Here is a 17,744-nt window from a genome sequence, read left to right as displayed (position 1 = left end):
CCGGAACTCTGGCAAGAAGTCTGACATCTGCCGGTGTCTCTGTGTATAATCTCTCTCTCTCTCTCTCTCTCTCTCTCTCTCTCTATATATATATATATATATATATATATATATATATACACACACACACACACACACATATATATATAACATCTATTAAACACATGATGAATATTAATTGCACTTTCTATGGTTATTATGGAATGTGGGCTGAGAAGACCCCAGTAAACCAGACCTCGCCCATTCCTGCAGATGGTGTTCCTGGCCTGGAATGCAAAGTCTTGGACTTGGGACCTATCCCACCCAGAGGTGTGACAAGTGACAGGATAATATTCTCAAAGAAGCAGGTAAACAAGGATGTCCTCACAACACATTTTCCAGGAGCTGACTCTGTGGGGACAGTCACCCCTGTGAAGAAGGCTGTATCATGGGGAACATGCTGGTCAGAAAGAGTTCATGTATGTATCCCTATCTGTCTACACCCTTGGCCATGCCTTATTCCTCTGTCTTGTCTAGAGGTCCAAAGAATGGTGATTCTTTGAGGCTTTTCTCAATCTCTCAGGGCAAATTCCTCCAGAATGGGGTCCACCAACCCCGGGGCTTCAGGAGACCCAGCCCCGGGCTGATGTGAGGATAGCAATACTACAACCCTGCAGCTGTCATAGTGTGTATTGGGAGAAGGCAGACCCAATTCCAGCCCAGCAAATGTGGACTTAGCCTGGAGTCATGATGATTAACCAGAGACCTAGGAGAGCCTTTAATACCTGTCTGTCTCCTCCAGGCCCCAGTTATCTGTGGGTTTATGGCTTCTCCCTGCCTTGTATCAAAATCTATTGGGATGAAGAGACAGATCCAGAGGTGGAACAAAGGCAGAGGTAGGGGAGATGGAAGCCTCAGTGGAAGAGTGGAGATCTGCCAAGGCTGGGTGGTTGCCGGGAGGCTGAGGTGATGGGCAGTGGATGGTCAAAACAACACCAACCCTGCTTCCACCTGGGGCTGGTATTTGATGTCCCATGCAAGTCACCTTGGTGACCTCTATTGGCAGCCTTAAAGTCCCTTAATGTATCACACAATGTTTTGTACCCCCAAAGACTCCCCTCTTCCTTTACCCAGAGCTGTTTATGTAGTCTGCAATGGCATGTATAGAATGAGACTCTCCCATTCTCGACACTTTATTCCCACCCTAGCCCTCAAACCTTTGGTCATGAGACCCTTGATGGACAATCTCATACTTCTGTCCAGTAGATTTTTCCGTCTGCTGCTCTCCTGCATCATGACTAGTAGACTCTTTCATTCCTGCCCACCATATGCTCTCCAGGAGACCGCTCCTTCCCTATCCTTCTACATTCCCCGGTTGATGGTTTTATCTCTGTCTCCTCTCATAGACTTCCCAATGGACCATCCCAACCCCTTACCCTGGAGATCTTACAGAGAGCAAAGGCCAAGGTGTCCAATCAGCACCTGCCCCAGAATTGGGGTGTATAGTGTCCATCAAAATAAAAACTGGAAACATCACCCATTAGAATGTCAGCTCCATCTGGGCTGGGACATTTTTCTGTCATGTTCCCTGAGATCTTAGCACCTAGAGCAGTGTTCAGTATGCAGTACATGTTCAGTAGGTATCTGTTGAATGAATGAACCCTTTGACAAAACAATTGCACTTCTAAGACTGCGTGCCAAAGAAACACTCACACATATGCACAGGGCTCTGCACACAAGAATGAGAGGAGCAAACAACTGAGAAAAGCTTCTACATATTTATTAACTGTCAATGACTAATGCAACGTAAATTGATAAAGGGGATTTGCAACATGCAGCACCTGCTGAACAGGAACAAAATGAGTGGTACTTGTCCAGGACATGCTGGTAGTGGGGAAAAAGCATGTGGGAAATGCTTATAGTAACCGTGTGTGTGTATGTGTGTGTGTGTGTGTGTGTGTGTGTGTGTGTGTAAATGCAGAGAAAACATGTGAAATCAAACACCCAGAACTGATTTCAGCAGTCACATCTGCACATCTGGGGAGGAGGGTAGTGCTGTTCTGTGCAGAGAATTACCTGACAATTCAATGCTTATTTTCTAAGATAAGTGTGTGGATACACAGAAAGAAATATATGTTAGGTAAATATTTTACTCATTAACAAAAGTCTTACATCTATCAGAATACTTGGGACATAGTAACAAAGATCATGTTTAACTTTTCTCTACTGTGAACTCTTTCTTTTACTTGCTATACACCTGATGGCTAGGAATTCAGAGCCATGCCCATTTTCATGAAAGGCCACCAGGTTCTGCTTCTTATTATGGGCACTTGTAACATTCCTGAGGTTGAGGCAAGGAAAGAAAAGGAAAATAAGTGGCAGTGAGCTCCTCTTGTCTGTTAAATCAATACCAAACTCCTCATCCAGACCTGCAAGATCCCAAGCACTTGATTCTACCCTACCTCACAATCTGCATGCATTTCCCACTGCTCCTCAAAGCGAACCTTATGCTCATGCTATAGTCACCCCCTTACCTGTCCTGTGAGTTTTCCTAGACTACAGGAAGTTGTGGCCTACACCTCAGGAACTGACCAGGGGTTTGGGAGCCCATAGCATTCTAGTTAGGGAGGATCCCTGGATATACAGAGCAAGGAGCAGAAAGAGTATGGGAAACCTCATTATTTAGCTTCAATGCTGCACCCCATGGACTAGGAGAAAAGAATGATTTGGGAATAAGCGACTAGATAGGATACTAGTTCTATAACAGACAAGTACATTTTTCTGGGTTGTGGGTATGGGCTGTAGGTCACTTACAGAATTAGTCCTCTTCCTCAGGATCACTGATCTCTTCATATGCTACTAGGTTCTTTCTTTCACGTAGTATATAGGCTCTACTATTCATCGCTTTCTTGGATTCTATGGTGAAAAGTTGGTAAATGAGGGTTGGATGAGTTGGGGAGTGTAAGTCCCTTTTTTTTCAGATAAGGAAATGCCTCCTCCCTCCCAAGTGCCCACAGGCATTCAACATAGTCTGCTTTCCACATCTTCTGACTCAGAGGTTGAGATCTTAGACCTGCATCAATACACACCAAATGCCTAGAGTTTTAGCTTCTGACTTCTCCCATTGGCAGATTTAGATTCCCAACCTCTTTACTTACCAGAAGATTTCATTCAGATCTTCTTTCGTTCAGCATATTTGTGTTAAGGGCATGTTGTGTGTCAGGCATTGAGCTGAGAGCTGGGGATACAACTGTGAGTAAGATGCGTTCCCAGGTCATCACAGATGGAATTACTTGACCACCTTTCATATTTTTAGGCTTTCTAGACTTAATGCCTTTGAACAATTTGAGAACTATGATTCTTTTTGTTTTATGGACTAGGAATCTGGAGTTCAAAGAATTTAGAAGACTTGCCTATAGTCACTTGGCTTTTATTTATTTATTTATTTAGTAAAAAAATTGTTAATATCTTTATTTTTTGAGAGACAGCAACAGAGAGCGAGCAGGGGAGGGGCAGAGAGAGAGGGAGATACAGAATCCGAAGCAGGCTCCAGGCTCTGAGCTAGCTGTCAGCACAGAGCCCGATGTGGGGCTCAAACTCACGAACCGTGAGATCATGACCTGAGCCGAAGCCGGACGCTCAACCAACTGAACCACCCAGGCGCCTCTAATTTTAATTTTTTAAAGTAGGTTCCACACCCGGCATGGAGCCCAACATGGAGTTTGAACTCACAACCCTGAGATGACCTGAGTTGAGATCAAGAGTCAGACACAACCAACTGAGCCGCCCAGGCACCCTTAGTCACTTAGCTTTTATATCAATGACAAGTTAGGTCTATGACCCTGGAAGCCATGTTCTAACATCTCAGATGGAGCTGGGTGAGCTCCTCAGTCCAGTCTGGCTCCAACGCTGTCTAGGATCCATCCCCCATACCTAGACCACGTACTTGAACATAGCTAGGAAACAGAGGAGTTGTTCCCACATAGCTATCTCTTACCTGGTATCTTTTTAATCTGTTTATCAGAGATACTGTCTTCTCCTGGGGGGCTCTGCTGTTTCTGAGCCTGCTCAGAGCCAAGTGCTACTGGCACTGGATCCAAATCATTTTTTTCCTTTGGTTTCTTATGCATCACCTTTTTAATCTGAAGGTCATATAGAAACAGTATCAATAGCATTTCTCTAGTGCTTTAGAGCTTACAAAGTGTCTTCACATGCAGTACCTTGATTAATGTCTCGCAAAACCCAGGAAGATCATTTTATCACCTTTACCTAAAGCATGAAGAATCTGGGAGGCTAGAACAAAAAGGAATGACCTAAATGAGGATGTCTCCAGGGCTAGAACGTTTGCTTTCACCTTCTTGCAAACAGAAAAATGCTCCATGTAAGTGGAGTGTGGTAGACAGAAGAGTTAGGGTAGAATAGCATTCGAAGAACCCGTGCGGTCTGTGGATGAACGGAGGGCCTACTTTCTCACATAGAAGCTAGTAGAGAGCATTCTCTGTGTAAAAATGCACAGAAAGGACAAAACACTGCTGGAAAAAAGTATAGGGGAGAGGAGTACAGGGAAGGGAGAGGAAAGGAATGGTTCACAGACATTAATACAGACAGCAAAGAAAGCAGCGTCAGATGTCACCTACTGTCCTATGCTGGCAAGAACATTGAATGTGGAATTGGGCAAGATGGGTCCTGTACCAATTCTGCTTGCGTCAGGGTGTGTCACTGACCAACAATCTTAAGTTACCTTTCATTCAGTTCCCTCGTTTATGAAACAGTGAACAATAAAAGTAAAAGAAGCTAAGTGAAAGAACTGAGCTTGCAAACACTTTTCAGTGTGGTAACAGTGAAAGTGAATACTTTCTTTTATTCTTTGAATTCTCTCAACTGTCTTTGAATTCTCTCAACTGTCTCCAACTCCCAGATGCTTTTACCTTCTAAAGTAGAGTTATTCTACACTTGTGGAATCACTTATTCAGTGAACATTCAGGTACCTCTGAGGGACTCCCTGGGCTGGGCCCAAGCCCTCAGAGATGCCTCAGGTGCAGACAAGGCCCCAAAGGAGATCACAGTAGGGAAGAGCTGACAGCTCGGGACATTCTCAAGCCACGTGAAAATGTCCCAGCCACAAAACAGAGGGGAGCTGGTACTTCCTTTTGTGAGAGTGGGTGTCTAAATGGAAGCATGAGCAGATTCTGTGGGGTAAAGCCTTGGGGGGAACCCTTGAAATTCATCAGCACATGAAAAAGTTCTTGAGCTTGGAAATCCTTTGGGGCTTTTCTTAATTGTCTTATGATTCATTAACAGGGTTTAGCAAGAACAATCTCCCTTCAAAAAAATAAATGTTTCAAATGTGCAGACTACTACCACTGCCTCTGTGGTCTCGGGCAAATTACTTAACATCTCTGTACCACAACATCCTCATCTTTATGATTAGTTTTTGTTGGTAATATCCTAATTATTATCTGGGAATAATGGTAGGAAAACATCATAGAGGTTTTCTGAGGATTAATGAAATTAATCCTTGTGAATTGTTTAGAATAGTATCTGACATCAGTATGAAAACAGCAGAAGTATCAGCTATCACAATCGCTAATTATTAAGCTATTGATGCTACATCAGGAGTTGCAATAAAGAGATCATGAAAGGGAGGCAGCGAGGGGCAGGCTATATTCAATATTCTTCCATTCTTACCTATACTCATATCTGTGGAGGGAGAAAGAGTCTCTGGTTCTTTAGACTTGGGAGATACTCACCTTCAGGCGTTTTCTCTCTTGCACAACAGAATCCTTCTGAAGAGATTCATCTAAAAGAAAGTGATAAGTGGGAATTTTTCTTTGTTGGAAAATATTCTCAAACTCCAGAGACTCTTGTAGTATCAGGAAATTTTGAGGAAAGAGTTATGAATCCACTTATTGTCAAGGAGTTATTTTGAGACTGGCTTTGGAATTATCTTTTTTAAAAAAATTGTTGATGTTTATTTATTTTGGGGAGAGAGAAAGAGATAGAGCACAAATGGGGGAGGGACAGAGAGAGGGAGGGAGACACAGAATCGAAAGCAGGCTCCAGACTTTGCACTGTCAGCACAGAGTCCAATGTGGAGCTCGATCCCACAAACCATGAGATCATGACCTGAGCTGAAGTCAGATGCTTCACCGACTGAGTCACCCAGTCCTGAATTATCTTTAAATCGTGGTTATACATTTATTTATGGCATCATAATTCATAATTTTCATTTTGATTATTTCTAAAATGTGAACTAAACTCCATCACTGCCTCATCATATTCTACTACATATTTCTTAATTCTCCCCCAATTAAACTGAATTAATTAAATTAAATTGATTGCATTCATTTATAGATGTGTGGCAACTAAAATCACTGTTCACTTAAACCGGGTGAACTTTATAGTATGCCAATTATACTTCAACAAAGTCATTAGGTGTATGATGAACCATGATGTTTTAGCAGAGGTTTGGGAATGTTTCCAGTAAAAAGATACTCCTTTAGTGTCAGGGGCATCTGGGTGGCTCAGTCAATTAAGCATCTGACTCTTGGTTTTGGCTCAGGTCATGATCTCACCGTTTGTGGGTTTGAGCCCCATGTCATGCTCCTGGTGCAGAGCCTGCTTGGGATTCTCCCCATCCCTCCCCTACTTGCACTCTCTCTCTCTCTCAAAACAAACAAACAAATAATAAAAAGATACTCCTTTAGCATCAAAAATTTTGCAGATTCCCAAGCACTGGATTTTCAGCCCTCTCAAAGTAGTTTTGGAAACTGGAATCTGGCGAGTTTTCCTGGAGAGTCACAGGTCTGTTGGAGATGGCTTCAACATTCTGACTCAGTCTGCTTACAACTGTGCTATCAGAGCGGAAGACCGAGTGAGTACATCTCATCCTCCTTATAGCGAGTATACACACTGCTCAAATGCATACAGATTTCTAGAATCTGCTACTCTTTTCACTGTGTGTTACCTCTGCTCACTAACAACTAGAAACTCTCTCAAACTCTCTCCCAAGCTCAACACCTAGAATCGGGTTGGATTAGGAGCTAAAAGACTACTACTTGGTTTGGGTAAAAACACAGGGAAATAGCTGTGTGTCATTACATAATGAATTAATCACTCTCTCTTAAGACATTTATCCAGTACCTCTGCTCTATTATGAAATTGACTCTGGGAGTTTTTGTGGATTTCCACTTTTTTTTAAAAAAGTAATTTCTATACCCAATGTGGAGCTTGAACTCATGACACAGAGATCAAGAGTCAATGCTGTATCAAGAGCCAGCCAGGTGCTCCACATGGATTTACACTTTAATTACATTTTTCTTAATTGTCCTGTGATTAATTGTGTTGAGCAAGAATAATAACTCACTTAAGAAATGTTTCAAATGTACAGAAAAATATGGAGAATAACACTGGAAACACATGCATATCTACCACTGAGTCTAGTCAGATCTTACCATTATCCCACAACGGCTTCATATTGTTCTGAGACCTTTATTCAAAATATAAGAAAACACGGGGCACCTGGGTGGCTCAGGCTCAGCATCTGATTCCGGATTTTGACTCAGGTCATGATGTCACAGTTTGTGAACTGGAGCCCCACATTGGGCTCCCTGCTGACAGTGGAGAGCCTGCTTGTGATTCTCTCTCCCTCTCCCTCACTCTCTGCCCCTCCCCTGCTCTCTTTCTCTCTCTCTCTCACACACACTCTCTCTCAAAATAAATAAATAAAACTTAAAAAATATATAACAAAACACTATACACAAGTCACAGCTGAAGCCATCTGTACAGTCTTCATCCCTCCTCTCCCTCCGTCTGCACTCCTGAATTTAATGGGTTTTATTCTCATTCGAGTTTTTATACATTTACCATTTACTTATTTTATTTTAAATTTATTTATTTTTTGAGAGATAGAGTGAGACAGAGCATGAGCTGGGAGGGTCAGAGAGAGAAGGAGACACAGAATCTGAAGCAGGCTCCAGGCTCCGAGCTATCAGCACAGTGCCTGACGCGGGGCTCGAACCCACCAACTGAGATCATGACCTGAGCTGAAGTCAGACACTTAACCGGCCTGAGCCACTCAGGCACCCGTACCATTTACTTATTATCCATAAAAATACATACTCTCGTTTTACATGTGTCAGGACTTTATATGAATGGTCTCTGACTGTACTTAACCTTCTGCATCCAACTTTTCTCACTTAGCCGTGATGCTTTTGAGAGAACAAACTCCTAAGAATCCTTCTCAAGCAGCTGGACCCAAAGAAGTTGGGCATCAGGACACACTTTCCAGGCCCTTCTTGTCCACTTACCCTTATTCTTAAAGTCCTGGCCTTCATCAGAATTATGTCCACTGGATTTTGTGGCCCATTTTTTACGACACATGAAGGCTGGGAGGGTGGTCTTTAGACCTAGAAAGAAGCAAAATATTTGTTCTTTAAGAGACAATCTAAAAAGAAAAAGAGACAACCTGAGAGGAGGAATGTGGGGTGGGATCCTGGGAGGCAGCAGGAAAAGTAAAGCTCGTCAGCTGGGGGGATCTGAACAAGGGTGAGCAGAAGAGAAACATGTGGGATCTAGGTCTGAGCATCTCTATGGCCACTCCAGGCCCTCAGCCCTGCACAGAATAGAAAAGAGCAGAAGGCCACCTGTGTGGCTCCGTCAGTTGAGCCTCCAACTTCAGCTCAGGTCATGATCTCACTGTCGGTGAGTTTGAGCCCCGCATCGGGCTTGTTGCTGTCAGTGCAGTGCCCGCTTTGGATCCTCTGTCCCTACCTCTCTCTGCCCTTCCCTTGCTCACGTTATCTCTCTCAAAAATAAATAAAACACCAAAAAAAGAAAAAGAAAAGAAAAGAAAGGAGTTGCCCTGGGATTCCTTCCTGCACAAAGGGCAGGCATTGGACACTTGTTGCAGCCTAGGAAGAAGCCATGGCATATAAAGGGACTGAGGGGATAGTGATGTGTTCTCAGGCTTGTCTGTACCCAGAACTTTCTGTTACCTAGACCAGTCATGGTGTCATAGTTTCTCTTCATGTACACATAGGTGGTTTTCTCTGAGTATCCAAGTTTTGCCCACTCTTTGTCAGAGAAGTACTTGGAAATAGTCTTGAAGACCTAAGAAAGAAAAATAAGTAAATCCTAGCAGCAACTCAGTTAAACATGTCTGATCTTCAGCTGGGGTCTTTTCCTCTGCCACAGTATCTCCATGTTGGATCTGTGAACTGGGGATAATAATCCCTCCTGGTTACTGTCATGGGTAACATTCCCTAGCCTCTCTCCAGGCATGCAGTAGATGCCTAATGCTGGTAGCAAGTTCTTTCACCTTCCCGAATGGACTGAGAGTCACTAAATGTACTGCAAGGTCACAGACCTGTAGTCTTCAGGGATGCTAGGTGAGGAGAGAGTGAGGATGGGAAACTCCTGAGTCTCTGGATCTTCCCCTGACACCCTGCTCCTTTTCTCCGGTGCCTCTGACTTCACCTTCTCAAAAATCTAGTCACTCTACAGTGCCCCTGGGCCGCTCTTCCACTCCCTCCAGATCACCTTACCTTGCAATCCTTCTCTGATTTCTGTGTAACTGCTTTCGGCCTGTTTGCAAAGGATCTGTCTTTGTTCATAGTGCTGGAGAGGGTTTGATCTTGAAGTGACATAACCTAAATCTCTCCAGCCACGTGGCCAAAGGACCTGAGGAAGGAAGATAGCACTGAGAGTAGGCTACATTCTATCAGTCACCTGAAGTTCTAGGTTCTACTTTTCTCCATCCTGGGCTTATCTGTCCCTGATATGGCTGTGGGGCTGTGGGTGGAGGGGAGCGGAGTCAAATGAACAGAGGGCTGGAGATCTTTGGGAGAAGTATTGGATAGGGATGACAGGTTTTCTGTATAGGGATGACAGGTTTTCTGTAAGCATGAAAGCACCCTTGAGTCTTTGAGAGGGGATTGGCTACTGTTGATGGTAGTTTGCCTCACACTTGGTTTATCCTGAAGAAAAGATATAAAGACAACCTTGTTGGGCAAGAAGTGAGCATCTAGTTTTATGAGGGGGTAGGGGGCATGTTTTGAGGCAAAAGTATGGGGAGGTAAGTCCCAGAGACCATACGGTGTCTCTGACAGATGGGCTTGGGTTTTCAGGCAGAGGGATGTAGGGTTTTGCTCTGTTCAAAATAAATGAGGATCACTAATATAAAGTGGATTTAGAGCCCATTATTAGGTTATTTGAAAATTAGTAGTGTGAAAAGAGCTAGAATCTCTAAGACTACATGATCAGCCATTATTTAGGCTGAGAATATGGAGAGTTTCAATGCAGCAATCTGGTGTTCCCCAACATTGGTAATCTCTTAGGGAGAGAAAATGTAGGGGTCTCTAAGGCAAAGAAGGTTTCTGCTTTATCCTAGAAGAGTCAATAAAAGAGTCACTTAGGCAGTGGCTATTATCTCTGGTTGAAGAAATCTAGGGACATCTAGCTGATTTCTAGGGGATTTCCGAGGCTAAGGGAAGTTCTTCCTTCAAAAAGGCCAATTATAAAGTCTCACAGATGAAAAATTGTTTTATCTTTGCCTGATGGGGTTTGCCCTAAAAGGCTTTAAGTCATTTCTCAGTCCCAAGGATCTTGAGGATGTTGGGAGGCCCAGCGAGAATTAAACTACTTGAGTGACCAGCGGAGATGCATTACTTTTTTACCCACCCACTTTTAAAAGGCCCACAACCATCCGAAAAGAAAGCTTACCTAACAAGCACAACGATGGAAGTGAAGAGTCACTCCGCTGGATGAAATCCCACAATTCCACTGGCCAAGGACGATCAACCAATCAGAACAGTGAGTGTACTTGAACTGGCCAATCATGGGGTAGTGAGTCAGGCACGGGGTCTCTTAAGTCCAATTCCAGGGACAGTACCATTTTTTACACGGTGGGTTGATTTTCACGCTTGACGCAGGATTGCGCTCTGCCAAAGTTGGCCGCACCAGGTTCCGTAGGCCCATAAGTGCGCATGCTCAGATGGTCCTTTCTGCTTCAGCGTACTACTCTGTTCTGTGTTGTTGTTTAGTTTTAATAAATGGTAAATATGAGGCCATCACCTCAAATCCTTGCTATTGGTCTCCAACTTCTTCAGGGATGGGAGGGAGTCTTTTCTAGGATAGCTGTAGTGACTTAAGAATTTTAAACTTTTGAAAGATTGAATTCCTTTTATTCATATATGTATCAAGTTATTGAAACAGTTACTTCATGGAGTTGACCCATTAAAGATAGCATTTGCAGGTACAACAGTACTGAGATGTCTATAGTCTTTATATGTTGATCTTTCAACAGCAGTCTCATATTGGATTTCCTCATTCTAGATGAAGATTGATAAATTATCCATAATCAAACTGATGTCTTTGATTAGATGACTAACAAAATTTCTAGTAATTTGGCTAGGAACTCCCCAAGGAAGAGACACACAAATAGGACACATCACAGGTACTATCTGAAATAGGAACTATCTGATCATTGTTACAGTGATTCTATACATGCTGTCAGGTAAAATTTTATACTTGACAAAAGGGACACTTAATGGTGGGATGCCCAGAAAAAACCTTGTATTCTCTTGACAAGTCTCTGCATTGTTAGAGGTGAGTGTTTCGCTCCTATTACTGTTCTCTACTGAATCTTGAGAGATCTAAATATTTGGAATGAGAGAGGAAACACAATATTAATCTTGATACCTTTTCTTTTTGAGAGAGAGAGAGCGAGAGAGAGAGAGAGAGAGAGAGAGAGAGAGCGCGCGCGCGAGCCAGCAGGGGAGAGGGGCAGAGTGAGAAAGAATCATAAGCAGTCTCCATATCAGTGCCGAGCCTGGTGCAGGGTTCAAAATCACGACCCTGGGATCATGACCTGAGCCAAGATCAAGACTTGGATGCTTAACCTACTGAGTGAACCATGCATCCCCCCATCTTGATACTTCTGAATAAGATTTGTAATGATATCTCAAGTAATAGAATTTAATCCGTTTTGCACAGCATCTGCAACTACCAGAACACTTCCTCATGATAGTTTCAAGGTCTAAGGCTTGTTCAGGACATTCTCTCTCAATTCTAGTCACATTTCCATAACAGAGGGGACAACGTATTCTGCTTTCTCTTGCAGAAAACCTTTCCTTATAATTTTTTAAATGTTTATTTATTTTTGAGAGAGACAGAGACAGAGTGGGGGAGGGGCAGAGAGAGAAGGAGACACAGAATTGGAAGCAGGCTCCAGGCTGCAAGCTGTCAGCACGGAGCCTGACAAGGGGCTCCAACTCGCAAGCTGTGAGATCATGACGTGAGTGGAAGTTGGATGCAACTGAATGAGCCACCGGGGCGCTCCAGTCAGAAAACATTTCTTATAGAAGATGTGCTGATAGGCCATGGCCCCATGCGGTTTTGAGCACCCCTAACAGGTGGAGCAGTAGAATTTATCTTTGGTGTAGGATGTGGCCAGAGACAGCTCCTCAGCCATGGTGAGGGATGAAGGATCAAGCAATGATGGTGGTGGTGACAGTGTCAGCAGCCAAGGTGGCAGTGGGGGCCTGCCTGACTCCCTGTGCAAACCTGGTGGGGGACAGGAATTATTTTAAACTTCTTTTTTTTTTTTTTTTTTACTGTTTTTGATATGTGTTTTTGAAAGGTGTGCTTTTTCTAGAAGACCCAATAACCAGGAACAAGTTTTCCCCGGTAACAGTAATGTTTTAATAGTAATAGTATTAAAAAGAGTATCCATGTAATTATGACTTACTCTGGCCCTCAGGGGATTCAGTAAGTACTTTCTCTAGGAATTCTTTCCTACCTCTTACCACCAGTGCCTCCAGTCGGTCCCCAATTCCTCCTGTGCTTTCTTTGACAGTCTTGATCTCTCTAAGTTGTTCTTCCCAGAATGATAGAGAGGTCTCTTAGAACAGGGACAGGGCGATGACCCTTGTGCCCAGCACAAAGCCCTTTATGTGCATTATCCCTTGTAACTTTCACAACCTCACTTGAGTTAAGTACTGTTATTATCCCCATTGTATAAGTGTTGAGACTGAGGCTCAGGGAGTTAGGCAACCTGATCAAGGTCACACAATTCACTCTCAAGTTAAATTGAGTCCAAAGTCTGTGCTTTTAATTACTCTTTCATATCGCCTTCAATATTTGTTGGTTAGTTGAGTGAATGAATTAATGCATATTAAAACTACAGAAGACTTTCAACATAATCTACATAATCTCTAACAATCACCCAAATTTCCTTTGGTTTCTGTAACAAATTACCAAAAGTTTTCTGGAATAAAACAACAGAAATTTCCTTTCTCAGAGTTCTGGAGGCTAGAGGTCTAAAATTAGTTTCTCTAAGCTGAAAAAGGGGTGTTAGCAGGGCTGTACTCCTTCTAGAGGCTCTAGGAGAGAATCTTCTCCCTGCCCTTCCAGCTTCTGGTGGCCACCAGCACTCCTTGGCTGTGGCTGCATCATTCAAATCTCTGCCTCCATGGTCACATCCCCCTCTTATCTTCTGTTGGTGACAAATTCCCCTCTGCCTCCCTCTGATAAGGACACTTTTGATACATTTAGAACCCACCAAAATAATCATGGATAATCTCCCTATCTCAAGATCCTTAACTTAATCACATCTCAAGATCTTTAACCTAATCACATTGGCAAAGTTTTTTTGTTGTTGTTCATATTGTAGGTAACATACATAAATTCCAGGAACTAGAATATGGTGGGGGAGCAGAAATTATTCAGTTTCCCATAATCTTCCCTGTAGTCCCAGAATATTCACATCCATCCCACATGTAAAACACATGTCCTATATCACCAATCCCCAAATTTCTCAATACATCAACTCAAATCCAAAATCTCATTTAATATTATCTGCTCAAAAGTACCAAATTTCATCGTCTAAAGTAAGTATGGATGAAACTCTGGGTATGATCCATCCTGAGGTAAAATTTGTCTTTGGATTTGGACACTAGAAATCAAGTTACCATTCTTAGAGGGAAAGATGGCAGAGTAGAAATATCCTGAACTCACCTCCTTCCAGAGACATATCAAGGCTGTAACTTAGAGAAACTCTTTCTGAGAATGACTTGGAGAAAAATCTCTTCCATAGGCAAAGATTTGAAGAAAAAGTCCTATCGAGAAGAGTAGGAATGGCAGAGAGGCATCCTGGTTGGAAACCAAAATCCTGTTATAACAATCCACAAGTGGGAGGAATATGATAGGCATGGAGGTCCTTCCTCTGTGAGGAGCAAGGGGTTCAAGTCCCACATTGGGTGCCCCTAGCCCTTAAGATCTGCACCATGAAGATGAACCTCCATAACATTTGGCTTTGAAAATCAGTAGGCCTTAACTCTGGGAGAGCTGGTGGGCTATAGGAAACCAAGGCTCTGTTTTTAAAGGGCTCACACAATCTCATTTGCTCTGACACCCAGTACAGAGGCAGCAATTTGAAAAGCAGTTGGGCCGTATATGAAGAAGATTTATTGGCTAACTTTAGGGTATGGCTGGAGGGGTAGAAGTCTGTAGGAACTTTTTGCTGGAACAGGAAACTTCTTCCTGGCCCAATGCTGGCAGGTACCAGTTCTGACATTATCCACATACCTTGATAGTACCAGTTGCCCTGCCTGACTCCCTGCAGCCCTACCATACCCAATGCACCCATTTAAGTAGGCACCCCTTCAAAGCAGCTCCTGCCCCACCTAACGTAAGACATGAAGCCATGAAACTCCTAAAAGAAAAATTAGGTGGTAAACTCTTGGACATTGGTCTTAATATGTTTCTGGATCTGTCTCTTGAAGCGAGAGCAACAAAATAAAAAATAAACAATTCGGACTATATAAAACTAAAAAGCTTTTGCACAGTGAAGGAATCCATCAACAAATAAAAAGCCTACTACTACGGAATGGGAGAAGATATTCACAAATGACATATCTGATAAGGAGTTAATATCCAAAATATAAAATGAACTCAAAACCATAAAAATGAACAATCTGATTAAAAAATAGGCATAGTATCCGAATATGCCACTGAGATGGCTAACAGACACATGAAAAGATGGCCAACATCACTAAGCATTAGGAAAATATGAATCAAAATGATAATGAGATATCACCTCGCACCAGTCCAAATGGCTAGTACCAAAAAGACAAGAAACAACAAGTGTTGGAGAAGATGTAGAGAAATGGGACTCTTCATGTACTGTTGGTGGGAATGTAAATTGGTGTGGCCACTGTGGAAAACAGTGCAGAGCTTCCTCAAAAAATTAAAATAGATACAAAATTAAAATAACATACAATTCAACAATTCCGTGTCTATATAGTTACTCAAAGAAAATGAAAACACTAGTTCAAAAATATATATGCACCCCTATGTTTATTGCATTATTTACAATAACCATGTTATGGAAAGCAAACTCAGTGTCCATCTATAGATGAATGGATAAAGGATATGTGATATATATATATATATATATATATATATATATATATATATGCCACAAAAATATAGATGCTATTATATAGGTGCCATTATAAATATATGCATATATGCAAAAAAGAATCAAATTTTGCCATTTGCAACAAAATGGATGGACTTAGAGGGTGTTACACTAAGTGAAACAAGTCAGGCAGAGAAAGAAAAATACTGTATGGTTTCATTTATATATGGAATCTAAAAGAGCCAAGGTGAACAAACAGAATAAAACAAAAGAAGTCATGAATACAAAGAACAAACTGTGGTCACCAAATGGGGGGGGGGAAGGGAAAAATCGATAAAGGGGATTAAGAGGTAAAAATCTCCAGTTTTATGATCCTTTTCTTGTGTCTGTAGCATTTTTGGAGTCTAACAAGTCTTCCTCCAGTTTGTCCTGCCTCTGCCTCTTTCAGTCCAATCTGGCAATCTTTCTGATCATATTCTCAAAATCCTTGTGGATCTCCCACATGTCAGAGCAATTCTTGCCGTTAGTTCATAGGGTCCTCCACAGAGCTTTCCCAGATAATCCTATCTCTATTCTGAGCTACAGCTGAGATGGTTGAAAAGATGCATGAGTCACACACCTCCTCTCTTCAGTATTAGCAAACACGGCCACATTCTTGATTTTCTCACCATAGCACACCTTCGTGAGAGTAAATATCTTAATTTTGTGTCTTTTGTAATCTTGAAAGACTGAAAAATTTCCAAATCATCAAGCCCTGGGTCTATTTTTCTTAATAGTTCTTTCCTCAATTTCTCTCTTTCTTCTGGCATTTTACTATTGCAGCAAGAATAAATTAGGCCAGGGCGCCTGGCTCAGTTGGTTAGGTGTCAGACTTTGGCTCAGGTCACTGTGTCGGGCTCTGTGCTGACAGCTCAGAGCCTGGAGCGTCCTTCAGATTCTGTAGCTCCCCCTCTCTCTGCCACTCCCATGTTTATGCTCTGTCTCTCTCTGTCTCTCGATAATAGCTAAAAATGTGAAAAATGTTTTTAAATTAAAAAAATTTTTACATAATAAATTAGGCCACACCTTCAAACACTTTGCTTAGAAATCCCCTCAGCTAAATATCCAAGTTTATCACTTATAATTTGTGCTTTCCACATGGGGGTAGGACATAGGACATAATTCAGGTAAGTTTTGTCAGTGTGTAACAAAGATTGCCTTTCCTCCAGTTTCTAGTAACATGTTCCTCATTTCCTTCCTAGTTCTCACCGGCAGCACCTTTAATATTCATATTTCTAACAACATTTTGCTTATGACAATATATGCATTTTCTAAAATGATATATGTTTTATCTTCCATACCATTCACTGCTTTCTGAGATCTCACCAGCCTAACACTCAGTGTTAATATTTCTACCAACAATTTCTTTAATTCAGTCTAGGATTTTTCCATCAAGCCTCTCGACATTTTTCTAGCCTCTATCCATTATCCAATTCCAAATTCACCTTCACACTTTTAGGTATTTGTTATGGCAGCATTCCACTTCCAGGTACCAAAATCTATATTAATTTTCTCTGGCTGCTGTAACAAATTACCACAAACTTGGTGACACAAACAACAGAAAGCTATTTTCTCATGGTTCTGTAGGCCATATGTTTGAAATCAGTATCACTTGTCAAGATCAAGTTGTCAGAAGGGCTGTGTTCCCCCCACAGGCTCTAGGGAGAATCATGCCTTATCGCTCCCAGCTCCTGTCACTGTCATTATTCCTTGACTTTTGGTGGCATTGCTACAATCTTCAAGGCTAACCTCCTCATATCTTTTTGTGTTTCATCTTCACGTTGCCGCCTTCTCTGTGTGTCTCTTAAGTCTCCTTCTGCTTATTTCGTTTGTCTTTTCAATGCACAGTCTTTTTTTCTCCAAAAATGGAAGTAAAGTGGACTCTTTTGAAAAAGAAACCATCTGCATGATTGAAAGTGGGTAGATTTTAGCTTACTCAATGTTGTGTGTCAATTATATCTCAATAAAGCCTGGAAATTTTCTTAATACAAAAAAACTGGGAAAAAGAAAATGGGAGGGTCCAGCTTCATGCAGTAGCTACAATGTGCTCAGAGGAAGAAATCAAAGTTGGCCAAGGTTAACCAAAAATTTCCTGAGTGTTTGCTGAATGACTAATATTTCCTGAGTGACTAGTATTCCAAAGATGAAAGGAATTGGTCAAAAGTTTGCGTCTTACTGTGCCTGGAAATATGAAACACTGATGCTCCTGTTACCTCAGCTGGCATTTCTGGTATTAGTGAAAAAATTGGCCCAATTTCCCAGGCTCTTCTCTCCCCATGGCCAACCTGGGATCTGCCCAGTCCTC

General features: G+C 42.1%; 1 protein-coding gene and 1 pseudogene across 1 annotated transcript; both read right to left on the bottom strand.

Moving 5' to 3' along the window:
* Positions 1-1,930: 1,930 nt before the first annotated feature.
* Positions 1,931-9,626, bottom strand: LOC115283249 (protein SSXA1-like). Its single transcript, XM_029929477.1, has 7 exons — positions 9,525-9,626; positions 8,976-9,090; positions 8,289-8,387; positions 5,730-5,779; positions 3,977-4,112; positions 2,794-2,895; positions 1,931-2,320 (listed from the first exon to the last, which is right to left on the bottom strand). Exons 1-6 carry the CDS (start codon positions 9,624-9,626, stop codon positions 2,798-2,800), a joined length of 600 nt encoding a protein of 199 aa, XP_029785337.1. The 3' UTR covers positions 1,931-2,320; positions 2,794-2,797.
* A 1,572-nt stretch (positions 9,627-11,198) lies between these two features.
* LOC115283390 lies at positions 11,199-12,451 on the bottom strand (annotated as a pseudogene).
* Positions 12,452-17,744: the final 5,293 nt, after the last annotated feature.

This window comes from Suricata suricatta, chromosome X (genome assembly GCF_006229205.1).
Source record: "Suricata suricatta isolate VVHF042 chromosome X, meerkat_22Aug2017_6uvM2_HiC, whole genome shotgun sequence".
Classification (NCBI taxonomy): Eukaryota; Metazoa; Chordata; class Mammalia; order Carnivora; family Herpestidae; genus Suricata; species Suricata suricatta.
The sequence above is the reverse complement of the archived record's forward strand: the minus strand, read 5'-3'. Positions and strand labels throughout refer to the sequence as shown.

What these genes read in the sequence shown, in the direction of transcription:
- LOC115283249 (XM_029929477.1), bottom strand. Translation starts at nt 9,626, where the DNA reads ATGTCACTTCAAGATCAAACCCTCTCCAGCACTATGAACAAAGACAGA. An exon ending in CCAGGACTTTAAGAATAAGG is followed by an intron (nt 5,780 to 8,288) that starts GTAAGTGGACAA and finishes ACTTTCTTTTAG; the next exon opens with ATGAATCTCTTCAGAAGGAT. An exon ending in AAGAGAGAAAACGCCTGAAG is followed by an intron (nt 4,113 to 5,729) that starts GTGAGTATCTCC and finishes CAGATTAAAAAG; the next exon opens with GTGATGCATAAGAAACCAAA.